Below are 24,365 nucleotides of genomic sequence, written 5' to 3'. Positions count from 1 at the left end.
AAAACGTGTCTGTCTTTTAAATCGTGATTAGAAAGGAGCACTTAACAGCGTTCTTCTACAACCTTGGTAGCAGTCAGTGGGTGGTTCTCCAGTAGGTGGCGGTGGTGTGCATTCAACTCTTAAACGTTCATTGAACGTTGCGCCGAAGAAGATTAACTGGTGGGAAATTTGACGTCCCGCGAATATGTTGTTTTTAAACTATTCCGTCTAAACGGGATGTAGAACTGCGGAGTTTGAATGAATACAACACCATGGATCGATACGTATTGGTTTTATTGTTTAGTCCGGCTGCTGGTGAAGACTCAGAGGATGCCGACTGTGAGTCTTATGTACTTAATAGCGAAGTGAAAATGTTTGTCATGCAGTCGGTCAAACGACGACAAAGCAAACCTAAAAATTACCGACTGTTAACTAGATAATGGGTGTCTTGGTCATGTTAACGTGTCATTAACTTTAGTGTTAAGTTGTGGCTTCATCACCGAATTCCTATTTTGCTGCCACCGACTTTGACATGCATTAACTATTGTTTTGCCATTTCGTTTCTGCAGTTATTGACTGTCTCACGTGTCGTGTACTTATCCTTCTATGTTTTAAGCTTTGTATTTACGTATTTCTAGATCTGCAACAACTGAAAGATCTTTACGAGCATCTTGTGAAGTTCTCAGATCAAGAATCACCGAGAGGGGACTCTGCTCTCCCAGGTGCGACCCGGAAGTTCAGAGTTTTGACAATGTTCGGTGCACAAAGCTAATAATTGTATCTTTATACCCCAGCATGTTCACTTACTGGTTGTCCATCATCTCAGACGTGGCATTTTGCTGTGCAGGTCTTTCACAGAGGTTCGCAGGTATGGTACTTCTTAGTCCCTTAACATAGCAAAAATCACTGCTCTTTTCTCTGCTGCACATTGATGAAGTGTATAGCTGAAATGGCATAAGTGGAGCATCCTTCACAGTCTTCCTCAACAGTGTGGGCAGGAAAGTGCAGAAGTCCAGAATGTCACACTCCTTAATGCCTCCAGGTGTGAGACGGATCTGTAGAGCAGGGTGTCATCCACACTGCTGCCAGGCATGTGGGCACACCAAAGAGTGCAAAGTGGAGGACAAATCTGGGCAAGAGCTTGTGTTTTTAGCATATTCATTGTCCGGACTGTTGGTCAGCAGCAAATCAGCGTTAATGGTTCAGGTTGTGCTTGTTAAGAGCAGCCTCACTTGCTGAAAGAAGACACCGCCATAATGAACCCATGCTGAGAAATTAAAATATGCATTATTAATTCAGCACAGAAAAATGACTTAATTATAGCACTCAGTGTACTTTATAACGAGAGCTTAATGTTCACAAAGTGCCACATTAGATATTGAGACTGTCAACCTCAAAATGTAGTGAATATGTAGATGATTGTATTTAATAATTACTGAGTTAAGTATGTGAAAGATCGCTTGGGTGTTTTAATGATGAATCAGCAAACTACTATTCACACTGCTCATGTTTCCAGGTGGAAAAAGGGGTCTCATAATGGCACAAATTAGAATTATTATTTATGAATGAGTTCTTTAATTATTCATTTGTTAACTATGTCTTTAGTTTTGCAGTTCGGAATGGGAAGAAGTCAGAAGCAAACGATTGGAAAGCGACAGTGAAGAAGAGAACCCCACCACACTGGAGTCATGCGCCAGTGCGCTGGCTGGTCAGGACGGCGTGGACGAGCCTGCACAGACGGAGTAATTGTCTTTACTTCCTTGTTTATATGTGCACCTTGGAGCTAGTGTATTTTGTGCATTTGGTTGGTCATGGCTTTTGGAAGGATCTGTATCACACACTTTATAGTGTATTGCAAATCTATTAATTAAGTCATGATTTAGTAGTTGCATTCTCTCCTGGGTTTTATCAACACTGTCTTTAAATATATTCTCTCAGCCTGTTTGGGCATATTCAAATGCTTTGTATCTGCTATTTATGCTTCTATTTGACCCTCTCTTGCAGGCTGATTGAAGAGGCGGCTGAAGGCCTTCATCTTCTCTCAGACAAACTCCCACCACCAGGTAAGAATTCCAACACTTTCTCTCCTCTCCACATGTCCTAACCATCTGGCCTGCCTAACTTTGTCTCCATACTTCTCTACATGAGCTGTGTCTTTGATTTACTCATTTCTGATCTTGTCCTTTCGAGTCAGCCGCAGTATTTTCTAATCCTTGTTCTTTATGGTGCTGTATTACAATGTATTGACTTCCAAACTGTTTCCACTATATTGGGATGTGTACTACTACTGCATTTTGGACTGACAAATTTATTAAGTCAACCACTATGAATTGCATTACACTCCAACTGTACTGTGTTTCTCCTCAACTTTATTCAGGTAAAGCTCTTGTAGACGTACTGATGTCGTCCTCTGTGGAGGAGCCGCCTGCAGCGAATGACCTGCTGCCTCTGCTGGGGGCCCTGAAACACATGAGCTGCTGGCACTCTGCTAAAATCAATATTGTCACTCCAGAGACAGCAGGGTGAGTGCTGTTATATATACTGGCCGCTAGGTGGTGTCAGGGAAACGGCCGAGTGAGAATACAGTTAATAAATGGTGTAGTTATTGTTGATGGATCCAAGTGAGTTGAAAATGATTTGATTTCAGGTGGCGAAAGTTGGCGGCCTACCTCGGTGCTAATATGGTGGAGCCTGGAAACCTTTGTGATTGCATCAACAGCCGTGATCTGTGGAGAGGAGGTCTACTGGTCCGAGAGAAGAAGGTGAGGCTCAGTCTGTGGTCATTCCAAGGATGCAAACCTGTTTTTATTGCTGCAAAACGCACCCTGTCTTTCCTGTCCAATTTCACAGGACTCACATTCTAACCAAAACAATGCACAACAAATTCTTCATTTGTACTTCTGAATCATCCCAAGGTACATCATTACGAAGTAGGGATGGGAAAAGAAAGTTTGTCGTCCGTGCGAACATTAGTGACATTATTTAGCTTCATGAAGACTTTGTTTGATGTAGAATTATTTTCCTCCTCTGCCTGTTTCTTTAAATAGAACCTCCGTCTTTAGATGAAAAGCTGATTGGACTGAAGTTCTAGTCTCACTGGAGTTTTTCAAACCGCAATCTGTAGCAATTTTGACGTAATTAAATGAGTCATTTCAGAGATTTCAGATTCAGTGACTTGAGTCACTCACTAAGTGAGTCATAATATTTGCCCACAGTGTATGATTCATCTGAGGAGCTTAATAAAGCCAATATTTCATGCATGCTGTTAGAAAGAATATCTGTTGTTCATATTTTGCTCCTCACATATTCTAAAAATAGACAGCAATTGTAAGACTAAAGCTTGAGGTGAAAACTGGGATCATGTCCTTTTAATATACTGAAGCCCTGTGAATATAATCCAGCCTCCTTCTCACTATTCTTCTGGATCATCTCTGAACAAATAAAAGGAGCAGGATCGTTGTTTTAGTCATCTTAAGCTGCCTACTGTTCAAATACAGAGCAGTACAGTGGTCTATTAAACAGCGGCGAATAACAATGATGCAACGGTTGCAAGCTACAGAGGAGACGCTGAGGGGAGATTGTCGGCCCTTGATGAGCTTTATCAGTATGTAAATCCTTTCTCTGGTAAAATGACGCCGTAAGATTGAGAACTGTGCTTGTGTCACTAATGCCGAAAGTAATGTGCACCAACACATTCTGTTCTTTTTGAGCTCATCTGTGAAATCTTTGTGCCCTGAATCTGAGTGTTCCACTTTGTCGCCTCGACTTAAACAACCTGTTTGCTTCCTTGAAGTGGTCACTGAAGAGGGCGTGGTCCGAGCAGCTGATAGGAATGCCTAGCTCATGCGTGTGTTGTTAAAATAAACAGTGCGTCCCTTGGACTTTTAATGCCAAAGGCAATGGCAGTTGTGACATTGAAGCGGTCTGCCCCGTTTTTGGTCTCAAGGTCTGGCGTCAACATTTTGTTTAGTGAATTTGTGCATGCAGTGTAAAGAGACGTCAGTGATTTTGGGGGGAACAATGTGCCTCCACATTTTTTTTTCATCGCTTTTCAATCTACTTTTCCATTAAAGTGTCGCTATGTTCAAGCGGAGTATCTGTCCGGCCAATTTGGGGCTCCAGCTCGCAGACTTCTCTTGGGATACCCGCAGATCTGTGCAGTGCTCTGCTTCTGATGCTTCACAATGTTCTTTTTGTTTAATGCTCCAACTTTTTCTGGTTCTTCCTCGTCTAGGTTCCGTCAGATCACCCTTCCATAGACTTCCCTGGCATTAGAATGATGGATAAGAGTTCGCCGTTAGTCTTTAATATCTGATTGAAAATTCCTCTGTTTCAGTTTGTGTCAGAGCTGTGTTTTGAGGGCTTCTCGCTGAGATCCCTGTCTCTTTATTCGCTGCCGACTCTCCTTCTCAATGACACTGCTCAAGAACGCCAACATGTGCCTGAGGTGAGTACTCAACAGCCTGTCCTCTTCACCCTCAAACCTAATAGCAGACTTTTGTTTGAGCTGTACGACGTCCAACATGTCGGTGTCTCATTATGCTGAACCAGGACGACCGTGGCAGGGGAATCAGAACCTGAATAAAACATCTTTGTATACATTATTCAATATTAGAGGATGTTCAGAATATAATTTCTCAAAACCTCAAGTGTGTGCCTGACCACCTTAAAAATAAAACCTGCCACAACCACAGTGGCGCTGTAGAAACCCCTTTTGGAGCACGGACAGGGGACCTTTGCCTGGGAGCTGCAACTGGACCGTGAAGGTTCTATGTTCTTCCATCAGGAGAGTAATCTCAAACTAATTGCCTGCTTTTTTAAAAATACATTTTGTCGCACCGTGTTGCAAATTGGATTAACACTCTCCAGTGATGGCAGTCTCATTTTATTGCTGTCTGCCTGCAGATGGTTTAAGTTGTGCTGCTCATTATACCAATAAACTGCCAGGTATGTTTTATGCCGTATTAGAGAGAGTCGGTGTGTGATATTTGCTGCTAAGCAGTGAAACAGATGGTGGAGATTGTCTTGGCACACAATTAAAAAAATCTGCAGACAACTGAATGATCACACCTGAAGACTGCTGGAAAAAACAGACAATTTAATGATGGTCTTAACGGCTATGTTCATAAGCGTGTACCTCGTTTTCAGCTCTACAATTTACCGCCACGATAGTGAGGCGCTGCTTCAGGGTCAAGGAGGCCATGTGTTGCAAAGTGGCAAACCAACTGAGTTGCTTGTCACCTGTTGTTTATGAGGAAAACTGGGTAATTAACAGAGGAAATCAGAAACATAGTTGTTGTTTACGGCTTCTATCACACGCATCTTTCTTAAACTATTCAGACCAGTCAGTACGCCACTCTGTTTCTCCTGCTGCATTTGAGGTGACTGGTGTCGAACCCGAGGCTGGGGGCCCATATGTGGCCCAAGATTGCTCGAAACTCACGTTGGTTGGACAGTTCATTCAGTTTTACAGAACCGCGCACTTCAGCATGCTAGTGTTGAAGTTTTATTAGCATAGCCTTAAAAATAAGGTTAGTCCATCAGTCTGTTTGTCCGTGCCTCTATCCAGGTGAAATGGCAGAAACAGCACTCTTTTATAGGAAGTACTGCATTTTTTTAAACATACTAGTCACACTACGTGTGATTTCTGGCATGGAGCGCGACTTTGATCCGCAGTGTGACCGTATCAACTCCGCATCACAGACGTAACGTAATGTTTTCTCTTTGGTCATGTTGGTCTGTGTGAAATAACTTTTAAGAACATTTGACTTTATGTATTTTATGATATTGAAGTCGCACCTATGTGAACTTGCAGTCCGGAAAATACAGTAAATGTTCTTATTATTAAGTCGACACTACACACTAACTCATTGGATGCCATCCCACTTTGGTAAACAATAAATCCCCTGTCGATACACAATAGTTTGAGGATTTTTTTGCTAATTCAGTGTCTCTTGATGCTTGACAAGCTCTAAAGGCCAAACTAATTAAGACATCTGAATCAAAAGTCTAATCCACACACCTTTGTGACGAGTGTGATGGATGCAAAGATGTTTACCAAAGCCGTTTTTCTGTGTCAGCATTCAGTAATCAGGAAGTCAAGCCACTTCCTGATGAATGTGTGCATTTTCTATCTGTTATTTTATTCTTTTCTCTCTAACTACTTGTCTTTAGACAAGCCTTTTGATGCTGTAGAAGACGTGCTTGCTTTCACTAAATTACATTCATCATTTTTAGGTCCATGACCTCATGTCTTTTCCTTATCGCCGTGAGTCTCTTTGTAAACCTTGTAATGCTCCTGTAGCCAGAGTAATTAAATACGCTGGACCGACACCATCTGCTGGGATCGCTGCCAGATGTTGTTTATTTAACATTTTTCTCAGCTCTTCAACAGACGCTTGTGTGACAAGTCAACGTGGAACAAACAAGTGCGATTTATGGGGAGGACGCGGGCCATTTCAATGTAAATGTGATCCTTAACCAACAAGTGAACACAAAGGCGCACACAGGTTTCAGTCCTTGTATTCTGACACGTCTGTTTTTGTTCCTCCTTTGTTTACGTGCAAAAACTGTGTAGCATCCGGCCCTCAGATCACCAAATATTCCCTTGATTTGACCGAGGTTCTGATTTAACCCCTGTGCATCATATCACATGTTTTTTTCATCATTTGTTTATCCACTTCTGGTCTTCATGACACACAGTGTTTTTGTGTCTGAAGTCTAATATTTGATTCTGGAGTTGCAGTGTCATGTTGTTAGTGGAGCAGTGGAACACTGCAAGGAGCTTGTTCTTCCAAAATCAGCTAGTTAGACTTGTTGTGTGCTCGCATCAGGATAAAGCTTTGTTCAACGTCAGTGTCAAGAACCACCAAAACACAGTCCAACATTAATTGTTGTCAGAAATGCAAATGTATACCAACCTCTGGCTCGCATCAAATTCTGTCTCTTTTGAGTAGTGCATTCCTGTCCCTTATAAGTCAAGACCTTCTCCTGCTTCCTTGAATTAGCCTCATCTCAGCTAGTAGAAGAGCAGATGTTTGTTGCTTGTCATGTTAATGTCAGTGAAATTCAAATGATCCGCCGTGCACCACGGCTGTGAGTCTTTTATCAGCTTGTTATATATTTACCGTCCACTTGATTTCACTGTAGCGCACAAGATGCTTGACCCAGGCTATGAAGCGGTTGGATGGGCCGCTTTAAGGCTTCATGAAGCTTCATGAAGCTTCAGCTCACCATCAGTAATATGTTGTGTTCCATTTACAGTACGGTTTATCATGCCACTGCCTTCACTTAACTTACAGGATTGTATATGGTCTGGGGAAACAATTGTGTCTGTCATGTCTCCACAGGTCTTTCATTACTACGCCCCAGTCCTGGACCTGCTCCACATCATCAGTCTTCAAGATCTGCCCCACTACCTGTTGTCCAACACTTTCTTCGAGCTGTATCCTTCTTCTCTGAGTGGATGTGCCTGTGAACTGTTGAGCTCGCACTGTGATTGTGGTGTGTACAGGCCCGTTACTGAGTTAAAACGAATCCCTTCCTTTATATCACATAACTTTCTGGAAGTAAACACGAGTGCGAGTTTCTTGCTGTGTTGTTAATTAAACTGCAAAAGAGATGTGGAGTCCCACAAGTGCAGATTCCTTTTACATATTTTAAGGCTTTAATTGGCTTCTTCACCCTGAGGCGTGTCAACAGTAGCCTCAAGCAAATGTCAACCCAACTTTTACAATCTCTCAGACTTTTCAAACCTCATGTAAATCCGTTTCTTCTCAAGTGCTTAGCAAGGAATATGAAAGTTATTGAAGTGTTCTTCGGCCACATCTGAACTGGGTGTGATTAACGCTCTTGACATTTGAATCGCTCAACCTGGAGAGTCGTCTTCCTGTGAAAGCTTTTCATCAAACTGACAGATCCTGATCATCTGCCATATTGATTTTATTATCTGCTGGGTTAAACAGACAGTGGCTAAGACCTTTTGCTGTGCCCTTTTTTCAACAATTACTTTTGATGCTGTCGACAAAATACCCTGGTTGTATTTCTCCTTAAACCTCATCCTCCAGATGTGTTTTTGAACGGTCTGCAAGGTCCAGACTTCTTCTGGAGCAGCTGAAGTCGCTGCGTGGAAAGGTCTCCATTTCTCTGTCACTCACTATCTTCTGGACCGCAGCAACGTTTCTGGAGCTCTGCATTAATCAAGTCTATTTTCAGGTGGCCGCTCTGTTCAGTCTCTCCTGCACCGTCACTCCTGTCGCTCAGCCGCCAGCCAGCCAACTCAGCGCGCAGCGCTGGAGAGAGACGCTAGCCAAGAAGCCCAAGTCTATACCCGGTGGGTAGATTTGGAAGCCGCTGTGTTTGCATGAGCTCCTGCACTGTTGACCTTATTTAGAAAAAACTGTGTTTCTTTCCTCATAAATGCACTTTTGGGGATTTGGGTTTTGAAGAGGGAGAAATAATTTTTTATCTGAAAATATGTATTTGTTACGAGCATTTTTTGTGGGAACTTGACCTTCATATTTAGAACCATTTAAACAGGATGCCCAGATTCCTGCTGCCTTCTGGGCTCAAGATTCAGAGTTTAATATCCTTGTAGTATAAATATTCTTTTTCGAACTGAATGCCGAGTTCTGTGGTTCTTCAGTCAAGTGAGTACTGTATCTTTAATGCTCATATCGCTGCCAATAAAGTTGTGTTGCTCATAGTTGCCAAAACAAGCTTGTCTCTTTCTCTGCAGTCCCTGAAGTGGAAGTCAAAGGTGAGAGCTCGCGCTACTTACTGCTGGTCCAGGGCCTGGACAGCGTTGGGGACGGCGAGCTGTGCCAGGCCAGGATGCTCTACTCCGATAGTCAAGTTAATGGAGCGGCTGCCATGGCAACAGTCTCTGGGATGCTGGCAGAGAAGACCATGTCAGCAGAAGGTATTTCATTTTGTTCATCTGTGTAGCAAATCACATTTTTTCATTCAGGTGCTTTTGAACTGATGGCTCCCGTAGCAGCGTCGTGCTTTGTGTGATCTGATGAGTACATTTGATGGCTTGATCTTTTTCTCTGCTGAAAAAAAAACCTGCCCCATTTTCTGGTCGCCTGAATTTTGAAATATAAGCTGAAAAGCTTTTCTTTTTAAATTAAAACTCCTCTTCAAAATGAATGACCAGAATGACCACTGAGGGTTTGTGCTCTTTGCATCTTTTGCGAGTCAATATGTCCTCCGGAGGAGCCCTTTTAGCACTCGAATGAACAGCTGAATGGAGAAGAAAAGTCCTTGGAATGCTGCTGCTGCCCTGAAAAAGGCAATGATCGGATTGTTGAATCGGAGTGAAGAAGGCTGCATTAACATGCCTGATAAACCTTGTTAGAAATATACTTTAAAGGTTTTGATCTGAGCTCATGAAAGAATGTTCCACAGTGCTTTTTCGCATATTTGGAGTGAGGCATATTTTCCACGAGAGAAGAGACTAACATGAATGTTTCCTTTTCCCCTCTTTTTTTTCTTTTGCTCGGAGCACCTATTTCACACTCCGTTCTTCCATTGAGAAATGTTGAAATGTTCCAGAAAGTTTGATTCAAATATTTCACACTTGAGTTGGTTTGCAAATCACCTATTGTGCTCTTGTCTTCATTCTTCGCATCAACTAGCCGGCACTGCAGGCGACATCCTCCGCTCTCTGCCCCGTCTCCAAGGAAACGACCTGCTGAGGAGGGAGGCGAAGGTGCTCCAGCTTCAGACAATGGTGCTTAAGGATTATATAAGTAAGTTCTAGAGCATGAAGCCGGTACACAGACCGTCATTTTCAGAGCAGGTTGCATATCATATTTACTGCTCATTTATTTGAACTACAGCCGCCACGCAATGATTTGAGCGAAAACGTCGTCCATGTTTGCTGAACTCTTATCCATTCAACTCTATCTGTGTTACTCATGATAACGAATTCAAGGGAGATGCAGAGTGCGTGGCGGCGAAGGGATTTGGGTTCGCTAAATGACCCGTGCGTGACCCTCAACTTGGCTGCTGGCATAAACGTGCGTGGCATGATTAGCTTCTTTGATGTCCTCCCTTCTGCCAGAAATGGCTCTGCTCTGCTCGCATCGAGTGTCGAACCAGAAAAAGTTTGAGACCAAGGCTGCAAACGTGTTCGCTGAAGCCAAACTCATTTTGGTAATTGGATGAAACACGGCGATAAGGACTGTGATGAAATATTGTTCTCCTGATTGTTGGCTTTTTAAATGTAATTAGCTTTATAAATTACTACGTTATTACCTCCATTTGTCAAAGCACTTAAAAGAAATGAAGTATATTACAAGAATGTACATCATTTGCTGTATATTTGAAGTGTCTTTGCACTGATGGCTGGGCTCCTTATCAGATATGATTGTTTGATGTGCACAAAAGCTGTATTATAGTACTGATAATAGGAGTGATGGCAGTGAATATTTGGGTCAGATGTCCAGTTGTCTGTTGATGTGAAAAAGAGAGTGCAGACAGGGTGAAACAAGTGAGTTGGACTGTGACCTTGTGGAGCCGCCTCAAACTAGATGATACTCAGTTTACCTTTAAACTCCATTAGAAAAGCCAACAAGTGTCTCACTGCGACCCGACGGCTCTTTTCTGTGCAGCTCTTGAGCTCGACATGACTCGGTACTAGGATTTGGTGCTTCTCAGTTGGCTGGTCTGATTCCATCAGATGGGTGTGTTTGATTTGTTAGGAAGTGAGTGTGTGGCTGCAATCCTACTCCTTTGGTCTTTCTGGTTAGGAGCCAAAATAGTGCAGTACTGGACTTGCTTTGCTGTTTTTACTGTATTTAAATCCGTCTATTTGTCTATCAAAAGCTTCATTTGACACTGAAGTTGCACCTGAGAACGCTTTCCCGCTGGAAGTATTTAGGATGTGCAATTTGCTACTTCTGTTTCTGGAGCTTGGTAAACAGCCCAGAGTGGTCATTAGCATTTATCCTGGTGTTTCTTTCACGGTATAATTCCATCAGTCTTCAAAGTGAACAAAAAGAGTTCATGAACCTCACAGCACCTCTCTTTCGGATGGAACTAGTTTATTTTTAATGTCTTTAACCTCATGATTTATCCATCAAAATCGATTCCGTTATCAACAGAGAAGACTCTGCACCAGAGTGGACCCAGATGAAAGCTACTTGATGCATATTGTTCTGTACAGTGAGCATGTATTCTGATTCAAGTTGAGCTTTCTTGTGTGTGGCTTTTTGACTCCTTGTTTGAAATTTTCCTTTTCCACTTTTCAATTCACCATTCAGTCAGTCACTGTTTGTTTTGTGCTTGTTTGTCCAGAAAAGAAAGAAGAGACTTCGTCCTCAACTTCAATATCTGTCACTGAGCTGAAGGCCATCCTGCGTCTGGTCAGGGAGCGGTACTTTGAGATGGTGGAGTCCACTCAGCCCACAGCTGCCTGCCTCACAGATGACCAGCAGAGCATGGAAGCCACGAGCTCAGGTATTTTGGGAACCGTGAAGGTCGAGGCAGCTGTGAAATTCAGCCCTCCGCCACGTCAGTCTTGCCGTTTTACTCTGAATCCCAAAAAGTCAGCCGCCGCCTTCATTTTGTTCGCTCTCTAAAAACGCCTTTTTACTCCCCGCAAACAGGTCAGCTGACCGACTGCACACACTCAATGGGAGGTTTCCTTAATGAAGCTGTTTTACATGCCGATCCGTTTTGTAAGTGAGGTGCAGAAACACGTATAATGACAGTCGTCGAGGAGAAGTGAGCAACTAATAACATATTTTAGCTCAAAGAGCCATAAAACAAGTCTCGGCTCACCAACGCAGGAAAGCTTGGATGATTTATTGATGATTCTACTGCAGCTGAACACAACACAACACAGCTATCATTTTGACAAATCATGACCATCAAACGTGGCTGAGGCAAACAAGAATTGGGTTAGAGGCAGAAGACGTGTGGAGTGTGCGCACTCTGGAGGGGGCACCACACCAGCCGACTCCCCGTCTGGATCGTTCATGAAGAAAAATGAATTTAGCTTTTAAATGTTTCAATATTTCATCCAGCCGCCTGAAGAATTGTGTGGCTCCTGTTATAGTTGTTGACCCCCTGCCAAATCAATTCACAATTTTGAATGTTCTGCCCGTGAAGAGCTCCAGAACACACTGCCATGTTTGAAGCTCTGACTGCAGGAAACCGTGAAACACAGGTATAAATAACGCGTTGGTTTCTCTAATGAATGAGATCATCTGAGATGAATGTTAATTATTTTGGGCGATTTGTGCATCCCAAAATAATGTGTTTAACGAGGTCATTAATTCCCCCAACTGGCCGCATTATGCAGCTAAATGTTTATCTCTATGCTCTAATCTGTTTCCTTTAAGTTCATTTACGACTTGTGTGTCTCCTGTGCTGTGGACTCGCATGGAATTACTGTGGCAGTACAAGGTGATGACACCTGCAATTCCGCTTTAAAATGCTTTGTTAATGATCATTTTAATGATATCATAAATGTTGGAAGTGACACGCAAATGTGTGAACAGGTTCAGAAAAAAGGGCCAAAATAAAACCAGGTACACTGAAGGTACAAGTCTCCTGGTTGGGAGTGTTTACAGTCAAGCAACAGCACTTAAGATTCCAACCTTATTTTGCTTGATTGTATTGTGGTCACTGCTGAGTCTGACTATCGTCTCCGAGATGCTGGGCTTTGTTCCCATTCAAGATCTTGCCTCAGCTCCTTTCAGACACAGAAAGGCTGCTGTGATGTAAACACGTCCGGAAGAAAGGGCTGATGTGAGGTTCCTTTCCTGATAATCCTCGCCCACCATGGGATCCAGAGACTTAAGTGGCGACATAAAGCAGCCTCTACAATCATTCAGGCATTTTTTTTAAACATCAACTTGTCTGCAGCTACAGAGTTGCGAATGACAGTGTGTGTGTGTGGGCGGCTGCTCGCTGCAACATGAGCCAATCATCTCCTGAATGAACCTGCAGCCTCCAGCCTCAGTCACGCTGCCCTGCGTCCGGGTTCCGACCCTGAAGCTGGAGCTGGTGCAGTGGTTGTTTCTGATGAGGTTCCCGTCTTCAGGACTTGCTTGTTTCAAATAGACATGAGGTTTGTTTGTTTGTTTGTTTGTGATGATGCTGGGGACAGTTGTCTGCAGTGCTGTTGGACAGATGCTGAAACGAGACAAGGCGGGTTCTGGGAGATGGTGATTGGGGTCAGTGTCCCAATTGGTTTGTGGTGATTGCAGAAACTCCCTCAGTTTGTTTGCCATTGTCCGTTTTCATTTCCATTAATTATGCATTTGGGTGAAGTCGGATTCGTGCTGAGCTGTGCAACAAATAGTCTGGAAATCTGACTGTGTTTTATGCTGACATGAAGTTAGCGATGGCTGGACTCCGGCTCTCCATGACTCCTGGAGTTTCTCGTGTTTGGTGTGAACCAGCCGACATTTGAACTCTCCTCGCCTGTAGGTCTGCAGCCCTCTGAGGAGCAGGAGCTTTGGCCAGAGAAAAGCGCCTTGTACAACATAGAAAACCAGCAGAAGAGACGGCAGAAGCAACGGTAGGAGGTTTTTGACCAGGAGACATCTTGGTTTGGTCTTGGTGGGAGTAATGAGTGCTTGTTTCATCAGGTTTGGCTTGTTCGGGCCGGGAACCAGTGACAGCCTGCTGGGACCGAAGGAGGGTCAGAAGGCGCCTGCCACTCTGCTGGATGCCAAGGAACTGCTGAAGCACTTCACGCCGGACGGGAAGCCTGCCGGAGAGCTGAAGCCACTCTCTGTGGCCCGAGGGTCGGCGCTTTATTCCTAGATACTGTTGACTGTTGAGCCACATGAGCACTCACTGTCCAGTTCAGAAATGACAAGTCTTATCGACGGGTCATGGGGATAATCCATCAGACCTGTAAAGTTTTCTTCTCCACTCTTCCATCTCAGCCCAAACCCGTTTCTGCTGTCCCCTGATCTGTCTCCGGGCAGAGTTGGTCAGATGTCCTTCGAGGCTGCTGCTGCCTCCCACTATCATGGCATCGAGTAAGTCTGAGAATACTCCTAGAGTTTCCTGCTACTCTAAGTGCAGTGGAATACTTGCTTTTCAGAGCAATGTATCTATTTAGATTGCCTGCATTTGTTTTGTCCCTCCAGATTTTGCCTGGATAAGCAGCGGGCGCTGGAACGAGACCAGGGCTTTGTCCGTCTTCAGTCGCGCCTGATTCGCTATGAAACACAAACAACCTGCTCCAAGGAACCTGCCGCCCTCCCATTCGCTCTAAGCCCCGCCCCCTCGCCTGCTGTGATGTTAGAGCCAAGAAGTGTTCCTGATGGAGAGACGCTCCTGAATGCTGACGTGGCCCGACTCAAGCTCAGGTCCCGGAACACGGACACAGCTGGGGGTCCGTCGAAGAAGAGGTCAGTTGATGGCCAATTGATTTTTCAGATTTTTGATATCCATGCTTGTTTGTGTGTAAACACTTCAGGATGGCAAAGTCGGAGAGCAGCGATTCTCCCGCTCCTCAGAGCAGCAGCAGGACTATCAGAAGTCTGAGGCAGCAGCCTGGCAGGTGCCACTCCACCTCATCCTTAAGCTCCTCCTCCACCACAAGACGGACATCATCTGGTAAAGTGTTTTGACATGGTTAAACTCTCTTCGCTCTTGTTGTCTCGCTGTTGTGTTTTCCATTATGAACTCATCCCTGGAAGCTGAATGTCAGTCTTCCCGATACAGGTTTGGCAAAACCCTCATCAGCAGACAAGTCAAAATCCGGTGATCAGAAGACGAGTGGTGAGCCATCGGAGGATAAAACCACAAAGGAATCTCGCTCTCAGAAACACAACAGGGTAAGAGGCAGTTGGTGCACGCAGCCACCTGCTCGGAGTTTCAACTGAAGCAGTGAGAACCCACACCAAAGCTTTATTAAGTCTCGACAGTATTGAAAGCAGGGTGAGGTCATTCAACTCACTCAGGTTCACAATTTAGATCTGGCTCGATGCAGCACAAAGACGGGCAAGCGCTGCAGCCTCTCTGGTGCCTGGTTCCCGCGCTGTGAACTTCACACCTCTCAGGCTGGTCTTATTAAATCCTCCCTCTCTGGGTGCTCCAACACCCTGCACCTTCACTGTGACAGCCCCACCTCGGCGTCCCTTCAGTGGCGGACGGTCAGATTGAGAGATGAATTTCACATCCTTGTCCAAAGCATTGCAACACCCTGACAGCCGGACACTAAACTCTGCTCAGATGTGGAGCCGATGATTTCAGTACTGGCTGGTGTGATTTTTAATCTGAAGATACCAACTTCAAGGAAATTGAAATCGATAATATGTTCTTCAATCTCCATCTGGTTTGTTTGGGAACAACAGTATTGTATCAAGTTATTTCCCAGCTCAGAGCGATGATCATGTTGAATATGCGATTCATCATCATACCAGAGGAGCGCGCACGTCCTGTGCTGGACTCCCGCTGATTTACGATAAGCAAGAGAATAGGCCTATCAATCACTCACTAGTAGGGAGGACCAGTGTGCACTTTTCTGGAACAGTGGCGGCCTTTTGTTCAGGAGAGGGGGATTAAACGCAGTCTGCCGGCGCCAATAATTTATGGACAGTTCTCCCGGCGCTCACTGCGACAAAATTAAAGCCAGATTTATGTTTTTAGGAATGTGTGTGTCGGCTGTCAAATAATTGCCTGTGTTCTCGCCACAACGCTCTGGCCATGTTTTCAGGAGACAAGTGTGTTACGGCGAGTTGATTAAGACGCTTCAGAGCTTAATCTGAATCCCATTCCCGACTTCCGTGTGTCTGATGCTCCACAGTGTCAGGTTTGGTCTGTGAAAAATGTGGTGTTTTCCTTATTTGTGAGCAATATAACTCAAAAGTTTTGGTCACATTTTGGTCAAACTTTTAGCTCATGTCAGCAGAAGGAGCAGAAGCAAACGGTTTTGCCACCTGATGTCTGATTCAGCGCATTGCAGTCGAAATATATTTAACATGAACTATGTTGATAAAATATATACAGTGCTTTAATGTCAAAGTCACAGTTTGAAAGTGAGATATGTGCTGTCCCACTGACTCTCTAGTGTCCTTAAGTAGCCAAGCGTGTATATTGGAGGTTTTGAAAGTTCCCAGATGTACAATTGGTTTGTGTGCTCTATGATGTAAAACAAGGATTAGAAACCATGTTTGCTGTCACAGTCGGGTTCAAATGTTTTTAGTTGCTATAATGTGGGCAGTAATAGAGGAAATACACTTGGTTTCAAGCCACTGTTTTTCATGTGTGCTTGCGCCTCAGATGCTGCAGGACGTGGTGGCCAAGACCCTTACGCTCCACGGGATCGGAGCCGACCACAAGTGCTTCCAGCCCTGCAGCAAGAGGCTGTTTGATATCTCCAAGTTCTACCTGAGGGTGAGTCTCATTGCGCCGCCTACGACCGTTGCTCCATTCACATTTCTCCGTCAGCGCCCCTTCTTCCATCCGAGACTGTCATCTTGGCACCACGCTGGGATCAAATTGCCTTGAGAATATGAATTCGGGAGACATGTTTAAATAGTGACTTGATTGGAGAAATCCAGATGAAGGGACATTTTTAATTTCACCATAAAAGAGAGAGAAATGGCTGATGGATCATGTGACTTGGTCTCAGGATCTCAAGACATCCCGCGGCCTCCATGACGAGATGAAGAAAGCGGCCGCCAGCAACGTCAAGCAGGTGACACCACTCACACCTGATGCACATATTCCCACTTCTCTTTGATGGATGAGTGGAATGAGGAACAGAATCCTGTCGCTGCAGGTCATCGACTGGGTGTTGGAAAAGAGCGCGAAGAAGACGTGACGGCGCTGCAGGAGCTCTCCTTCACCTGCACTCACACTCTGGATCTCAATCGCTTCAGTCACTCTGCCTTTTTAGTGTGAAGATATTTAATAAATGTCTTTTATTTTGCAATAAAGTGGACTGCATTTTACCTCCTGAGCTGTGTGGGTTGAGTTCCGAGGGTCTGTCCCTGGATCACCCATCTGAATGAGGAGACACAGATCAGACCAGACCTCTTTGACTTTTTCATTACTTCCTGTGAATATTTATGATGTCGATAAGAGCATCTGCCTGTTTGTAACGCTTTCATGGAGACATGTTCAAAGTGTGGTCCTCTGGAGAGTCCAGCTGAGTGAAACAGCTTTCCCTCTGCTGACCTTTGTCTTGGAGTTTGGTGCGCTGCTGCTCCGAACACTGGAGCACGACTCTCCAGGTCAGAGGGAGACTCACTTGCTGGAGCAGAGTGTGAATGAGCAAATAAACCGCATCACTAGTTAACAAGCCAGAACACACTCACACGTGTTGATCGGTTATTACATGATAATTGCATTAATGATGCTGGTTTCCCCCCTAGTTTGTGAAGCAGGTCTGTGAGGTCAGGGCTGGTTGAACGAAGTCGCAGCTCAGCTGCAGGTTCCTTCCATCCGAGCTGGTCTGTGGTGCCAGCCCACCAGGGCCAGGGACCACTGGTGACGCCCACCAAGTCAAGAGTTCCAGAGGTTTCAAGTCTTTCCGGAGTTTCTGCTGACGCGCAGCCCACCAGCCTTCGACCCACCTGTTCAAGGTGATTCTTAATTTCTGAACTAAAACGCAGAGATTTTCATTTCAGAACCCAGAACATTAATTTCACGAAAAAATCTTTTTATGTTCACACAGACCAGATCACCCTGTGGAGTTGCTCTGCTCTGTTCTTCGTCTCTCTTCCGTGTCCTCAGTTGCACGTGACACCCAGAGTCCCCGAGTCCCAGAGCTGCAGGAGGAAGTGGATCCTAGCAAGGTAGTTAATACCGTTTATTTCTAATGCTGTATCAAGCTTCCGCCAGGACAGATGGCGACCCATCTTTTCTGCACTACAGTCATTAGTGGGCCCTGCGGACCCTGAATCATTGAAGGACCTTAAATTGTCAACAAAAAGTCAAGGCAGTGACGGCAACAGCACAGATCCTGCTTTCACAAGTGTCAACACTCCCTAGCAGGTTCAGCATTAGTGAACATTCACACCGTTTAGTTATAGTTAGGTTCGAGTCATGTAGAACGAAGAATGTTTTTAATATAATGTCATGCAGACAGTTTTAAATTCTTAGATGAAAACTATATTTTGTATGAAGCAGTTATTTAAAAAAATATAAATAAATCACATAAATGTGATAGTTTTACCAGAAAAAATGCTGCCTAAAAATAATAGCACATTATTTCTTTATATTATACTGTATCTCTTTATATTATATTTTTCAGATGGAATTTCATATTTCATATCGACTTGAGCAGATGAAATGGAAAATGATTTCTTTTATTTTATTAATTAGTTTTTTGTTATATTCTTCTTGGTTTTGTGGTCCATGTCGGTCCACTGACCACAAGCCTCATCTTTGATCCAAGTCAGCCTGTTGTCCTCTAAGAATTTGACAACTGCATCCTTGTATCCAACCGAGCCTCAGCTCTGCGTCACCAACAGCGCTGAGATAATGTTCACAGAACAAGAGGACAGTCCTCCCAGCCTGACGTTCACAACATTCAAATGAACCCGGAGAGTGTGGAGGAGGGAGACAAATGGCCTGGTGAAGGTGCTGGCAGAAGTGCTGCTGCTGTCTGACATTGTTTATCGTAATGAGAGCTGCGCTCTCTTTGGGGACATGCTGCTCCGCTCTCAGGGCTGATGAAGCCAATTTCAGCGAGCGACAGACTCTTGCTGGAAAACACACTGGTGGTGGGAACATTGTCGGCTGAGTCCGATGAGCTTGTGTTACTGAAGTCTTCACTGAGCTGTAGGTGGTGGCATCCCAACTGCAGACTGAGATGTTGCTTGCTGTTGACTCTTGAGACCCTCTTGACAGCTGCTAATCTAAAGAAGTGTGGCTTCATGTCCATTTCTCTCCATGAGCTCAGCGACGGCTCAGCTTCACTGTCGGAGTGAAGGCGGCGTCCGGCTGGCTCCCGGTGGTCAGATACGATACATGTGTCCTGAATACGTATGAGGCCATCACTTGCTGGGGTTAATGGCAGACTTGGATTTTGGGCGTGAGGCGGGCGCAAGCTGTCGAGTCTCTAAGAGTTTATTTAAAAGTTTCGAGGTCGGACCAAGTTTGTTGCCGAAATAAATTGGGAAATGAAAATGTAAATGAAATGATGGTCGATTTCATTTGGGTGAAGTGAAACATCTTGGATTATTCAAAGATAATTGAGCTGCACAATGGAGAAGAATTGGACCTCGGGCACAGAACCAGACTTTTTTAAAGATGGTTTTGGATCGTCCACCCGGTATTCAGGCTGTGGAAGGTCATCTGAGGTTGCAACCGTTTCTCCTCAAAGACAAATGGTCTCCACTCTGGGTGGAGCTTCTCTGAACAGAAGTGTCCAGTGGACCTCCTGATGAGGGCTTCCTCCTGTGGGACTTCTTTCTGTTCTCTTCTTGTGGTGGGCGTTCACAGGTCTGAGCGCCGCCCTGGTGTTTGAACTTCCTCTGAGAGGAGTTGACTCTTTAGATGGGGAAGCAACACCTAGGTCTCATCTCAAACTCTCACTCAGACTGCAACCCTTCAACCCCAACTTTCTTCTTACAAAACCTAGCAAGCAAGCAGTTAGCCGGAGGCTTTTTGCTCACCTGTCTGATGACCTCCGCTTTGGTCTGGAGGTCCAACTATCGTGATGCAGGAGTCCTCAGAGACGCCACCCTGTGACCTCACGCTGAAACACAGCCTGAGAGTTTCAGCTGAGCAAATAATAACTTGGAATCTGGGACGAATCCAACAGGCAGTGTTGACATCTGGTTCTCTCTTATTCTTCTCTCTTTTTCCCGCAACAAAACAGATGTGCTCCCGTTAATCAAAGTAGGACAACCATGGCGATGAAGTGTCTGTTGGTCCAAGTTTTATTTGGAGTTCAGTGTAGCCCTTCAAACATGGTGGCAGGCTAGTGAATGATCTGAGCGCTTCTTCCTGCCTGGTTTGACACGGATTTGAACCTCTACCCTTGTTAGTGCCGCTAACCACAGCCTGCATTATTCAAAGTCACACTCGCAAGAAACCTTCCACACTTCTCTTTCACCCACACGTGAGGAAGCACGTTTCTCTTTGACTGAAGGAAACTGTTGACGTTTCAGTGTTCAAATGAAACCGTTCCTCCTCTCCTCAGTCGTGAACAAGACCCTAGGTGAAGGAGTACAAGCACCTTTTTCGATCGAGAGCCATGGTCTGGGAGGAGTTGGTCCTCATCCCAGTCAATTCATCGGCAACGGTTCCACTTCTCGACAGCGTAGTGCGTACATTAGAATCCATGTGGTTTAGAGTGGTGGTCTTTAACGGGGCGGGTAGAACCACCAGTTGTAGAAACCACCTGGTCAAACAGACTTGGACTGGAATATTTACATCACATGAATCGACCAAGTCTCATAATGCACTGCAATAGGTTTATAACGTTTCCGGCTGGAACTGTTATAAACCTATTCCACCTTCCCTGGGTGGCTCACAATAATGTACACAACAACACATTCCTGCTCGGCTCCTGGAATGTGAGCCCACTTCATCCTCAGTCCCGTCACACGCTCGCTGGTGTTGGGGTGTCTGGGGTGCCGCTCATTAGCAGTGTTAGCTGGCCAACGTGGACGCCAGCTTCAGAGTGGAATGTTTTATGCTGAGAGGAAGAGTTTCGTTGGAGCCCTCCTCCCACTCCCACACCGTGCCTGCGCTTGTGTGGTGGAACAAAGATGGTGCCAGAGCTCATCACCTCGGGGCCAAGCAAACAATGTCAAGAGTTACGATTGTTTTCCCCAGCGACGACTCAATTTCACACACGTTTACACGTCGTGACAGGAATTGCTGCTCCGTGCATGTTTGACACACTTTTATATCAAGCAGGCAGCCTCTTGCTTCCAATGACTTCATCCACAACTCATTTCTATCATATCGCTGTCAGCAAAAGCAAGGAGTTCCAACCTTCATTTTCTGTTTATTGATTGCCTCTCATGCGTTTGTCTAGGTCGTGGGGGCAGCTGCTGAAATCAAGTGGCCTGGACCTCCCTTTCTGCAGAAACCTCTTCCACTTCTTCAGAACCTTGAGCTGTCGCAGTGCATTTTGGGACTGAGAGCTGGGATGGAATCAGGTGATGGATCATTTTACGGTGGGCGTATTGTTTTGTCTTTTCGAGTCCTCGACTCACCCGTCCATTAGTCCACCCACTGAGCCTGCTGAAAAGAAAGAACATTACACTCGACCTTTCTTCCCAAATTAAACCCAATAACTTCAATTCATGTTTCACATTTTAATATGATGGAACTGAAGTACAGACTGCTCATGAGGCGCTGAAATGTGCTTCGACAGGAAGGAATAAACCACATGAGAGCGGGAATAACATGGCCGTCTGTCTCCAGCGAGGTGCTATTGCACTAGCCAGTCACAGTGTCACCTTATGTGTCGACTCATCGCGGGAGCGTGTGTGTGCTACATGTGCTCCCAGAGTTTGACAGAGGTTCAACAGAAATGGTGAATTCGACACACACTTGATTTAAACTAGGATTTATTCTCATTCAAGGCACGAGGAAGACCAGTGTGCTGCTAACCATTGACCCTGTGGACATCACAGACGTGCAGGAGGTGCACTGAAATTTAGGTGAGGCGCGCGCGCACCCACCCTCCGCTACTGCTGTTATACTCAGCTGCAGCAAACTCTGGTCTGTTTATCACTTGTTCATGCTCGTGGTTTTCACAAGACACAAGTGTCAAACTAAGAACTGGCTCTGACATGATGCATGGTGCCAGTGGCGGCCATGTTTGCTAACATTATTAGCCATGTTTTTAGCTGTCATTCTTGTCGTAGTTGCGTTAGTTTATTATGTCAGGGGTAAATTAGTAGACACATGTACAGCGTCTCATGTGCTTTTCTAGTCGATAGCCATTGTTGCTAATAACAACTTGCTATCCAGTGATGTAACATGGTACATTAGCAGTATTAGCAACTAAGAGACCAAACTAGCTTTAGCTCATCTAAAGTGTTAGAGTTCAGAGGAAAAACATGGGAAATTTGAGATAAAATCCCAAATCAATACAAATAGACGTAATTAGAAAAAAAGAAGCCTCATCCCTCTACGGAAGCAAGACAAAAGAATAAATAAAATAAAAACAATCACAAATTTTTTTAAAAAATAAATAGTGATCTAAAAGATAACACAGTTATTAGTTGTACCGATGATGAGTGAACAAATGATAAACAGACCAGGAGGAGCGTTTCACTCCGCTTGTCTGGTCGCAGAGAAAAACATGTCTGAACTGTCAAGTTTTTTTTTAATCATTACATTGAGCTAAAGATTCCGGAGTGAGTTGAGGTTTAATTAAACGTACGTTCGGGGGCGGACAGTATAAATAATGATGGATGTTTGCCATCTGAAGCGGAAGATTAGGTCTTACAGGAGGCCAAGTCCGCTGTCAGTCAATCAATGAATCTGATCAATGCTACTTCCCCATCTGTCCATCAAAAGCCAGAATTCCATCGCGGCACTTTTATTTTTCAGAGTTCTGCAGCATTTTACTGTGGTGTTGGCATTGCTGAAGTAGCCAGTGCGTCAAGTCTGAGTCTCGGGTGGCTGTCGAGTCATCAGAGAAATTTGAAGGAGTGAGCCCAAAGTACTTCACTCTTCTGATGTGCTCACTTCTGAATCGAGGTAAGAGTCAGTTGGCCGATTCTCGGGTCGCTAAACAGCCCCAGCATTGCCTGCTATCTTCCTATGGATAAACTATGATGCCGTTGCTGTGCTATCTTAGTATTTAATCTGAGCGCTACTCAGGAGTAATATCGTATTTCTCCTGTGTGACAACTGACCTAGTATATCCCAACATTGCTACTTTAGCTTTACTAGCCACCTTAGCAATACAGAGCTAGCCTTACTAAGCAATTTTGGCGTTAGTAATTGCCAGATACCTCAGCAATACTGAGATTTTCTCAGTTATTTTAGCATTACCCATCCAGCTTGCCATCCAGCAAGTCTACATCCAGAAATCCCTCCGTATCTAAAGCATCAGCAAACAACCTGCTGAGTCCATCACAAGTGCTTGTGCTCACATCAACCTGCACGTCCACAAGCCTTCTGTGTTCCAGTCCCACTGCCATCCAAGATGAGTCACATTCAAGGCTTCCGAAGCTAATTCAGTCCAACACATCCTCACTGCCATGGCGTCATGTAGTAACGTTGGGAAAGTGGACTTTAGCGCCCTACACTGAAGCCAAAGCTGCATGTTGACACGTGAAGTACGTTCTGCTTTACGTGGCTGATCCTGACGCATCGTGTAAAAGAAAGATGGAGGTTGGGGGTAGGTCACCATGGGGTGGTGCTCTTTTACACATAACAATGTGTCAATTGCTTCGACTGAAGCCCTGCACGGGAAGGAAAGCATTGCTGTACTCGACACGCAACGCTGACGGCGTCAGTATAGGACGATAAAGTCCACTTCCCAATGTCAATATATGACGTCATGGGAGTCCTGAGTGAAACAACAGTCAGATCAAAACAATGATGGACAGCTGAATGAAATATTCCGACGAGCACGTACTTCACCTCTGTAGTGATTGATTGTAATCACAGTATTTCTCTTTGTGTTGCTCTGAATTTAAAAAAGTCCCTTCCCACAGGAGCCGTCCGTCAGTCCAAAAGCATCAGTCCTGGTTTCTCCTGTGCTTCAGTGGATGGGGATCAAGGAACTCTCCAGAAGGACGCTACATTCAGGACACTGAAGGGAGGCATGTGCCTCTGTCGAGCGGCCGTCAGGCCACCAGACCCAGCCGGGCAATTTTAGCCGACAGGAACGTGTGGAGGATGAAGACGATGGGCTTTGGGCAGGAGTGGAGGTCCAGCTGCTGGAGATGGGAGAGAGAGGACACAGTGGAGGAGCGTAAACCAGCAAGAAGCTCAACAACTCAAGGATGACTACAGTGTGTGACCTGCAGAACAAATAACTCGGAGATCCACCTGTCTGCAGCACCATGGGACCCCGCGGATGGTTGTGAGGTGTGGTGAGTCTGCAATTCACTTCTCCTAAGGCAGGTTCACAGCTTTGGTTGGTCACCACCATCTCAAAGTTACCCGCTCTCTGAAGATAGATTTTCAAGCAACTGTTTGAACTTATGGTGAGCATCATAGGCTCCTAACAGCCCTTTGTTGTCTGAAACTCCAACGTTCTGTGTTCCACGCTTTAAGGGAGATTTTGTTTATGGCACAGAGAAGTGCTGCTGTCGAGATAAATATAGAGCCGCGTTCCTGCCAAAAACCGCGAGACGACTCAGTCACTTTCAAATGTTCAGCTAATGAGCCATCGGCGGCGTCCGTGGCTGCCTGGGGACTGAATCAGCGCTGGGATTCAGTCGATCCCAGATCAGCTCTCTGACAACTGAAAGGCTTTTCAA

The 24,365-nt window shown here is 45.0% G+C and overlaps 2 protein-coding genes across 4 annotated transcripts in view; one reads left to right on the top strand and one right to left on the bottom strand.

Moving 5' to 3' along the window:
* The first annotated feature begins 7 nt into the window (after positions 1–7).
* Positions 8–21,569, top strand: mtbp (MDM2 binding protein). Its single transcript, XM_053887002.1, has 26 exons — positions 8–318; positions 618–701; positions 774–847; positions 1,585–1,721; positions 1,984–2,042; positions 2,357–2,501; positions 2,627–2,741; positions 4,316–4,426; positions 7,329–7,423; positions 8,046–8,112; positions 8,194–8,311; positions 8,717–8,899; positions 9,618–9,731; positions 11,281–11,442; positions 13,423–13,513; positions 13,584–13,742; positions 13,887–13,982; positions 14,094–14,357; positions 14,426–14,565; positions 14,674–14,786; positions 16,234–16,347; positions 16,586–16,651; positions 16,736–17,540; positions 17,633–17,753; positions 20,951–21,074; positions 21,504–21,569. Exons 1-23 carry the CDS (start codon positions 252–254, stop codon positions 16,775–16,777), a joined length of 2,616 nt encoding a protein of 871 aa, XP_053742977.1. The 5' UTR covers positions 8–251; the 3' UTR covers positions 16,778–17,540; positions 17,633–17,753; positions 20,951–21,074; positions 21,504–21,569.
* Positions 19,526–24,365, bottom strand: part of sntb1 (syntrophin, basic 1) — a 28,225-nt gene continuing 23,385 nt past the window's right edge. For 2 of the 3 annotated variants that reach the window (XM_053887003.1, XM_053887004.1), the window contains exon 8: positions 19,526–23,819. In XM_053887003.1, coding sequence (XP_053742978.1) covers positions 23,727–23,819 — 93 coding nt within the window. In that variant the 3' untranslated portion in view covers positions 19,526–23,726. The remainder of the gene's footprint in view (positions 23,820–24,365) is intronic. The other variant, XM_053887005.1, reaches the window with a different exon arrangement.

The sequence above is a fragment of the Synchiropus splendidus genome, chromosome 15 (genome assembly GCF_027744825.2).
Source record: "Synchiropus splendidus isolate RoL2022-P1 chromosome 15, RoL_Sspl_1.0, whole genome shotgun sequence".
Classification (NCBI taxonomy): domain Eukaryota; kingdom Metazoa; phylum Chordata; class Actinopteri; order Syngnathiformes; family Callionymidae; genus Synchiropus; species Synchiropus splendidus.
This window is presented reverse-complemented; position numbering and strand designations above follow the sequence as displayed.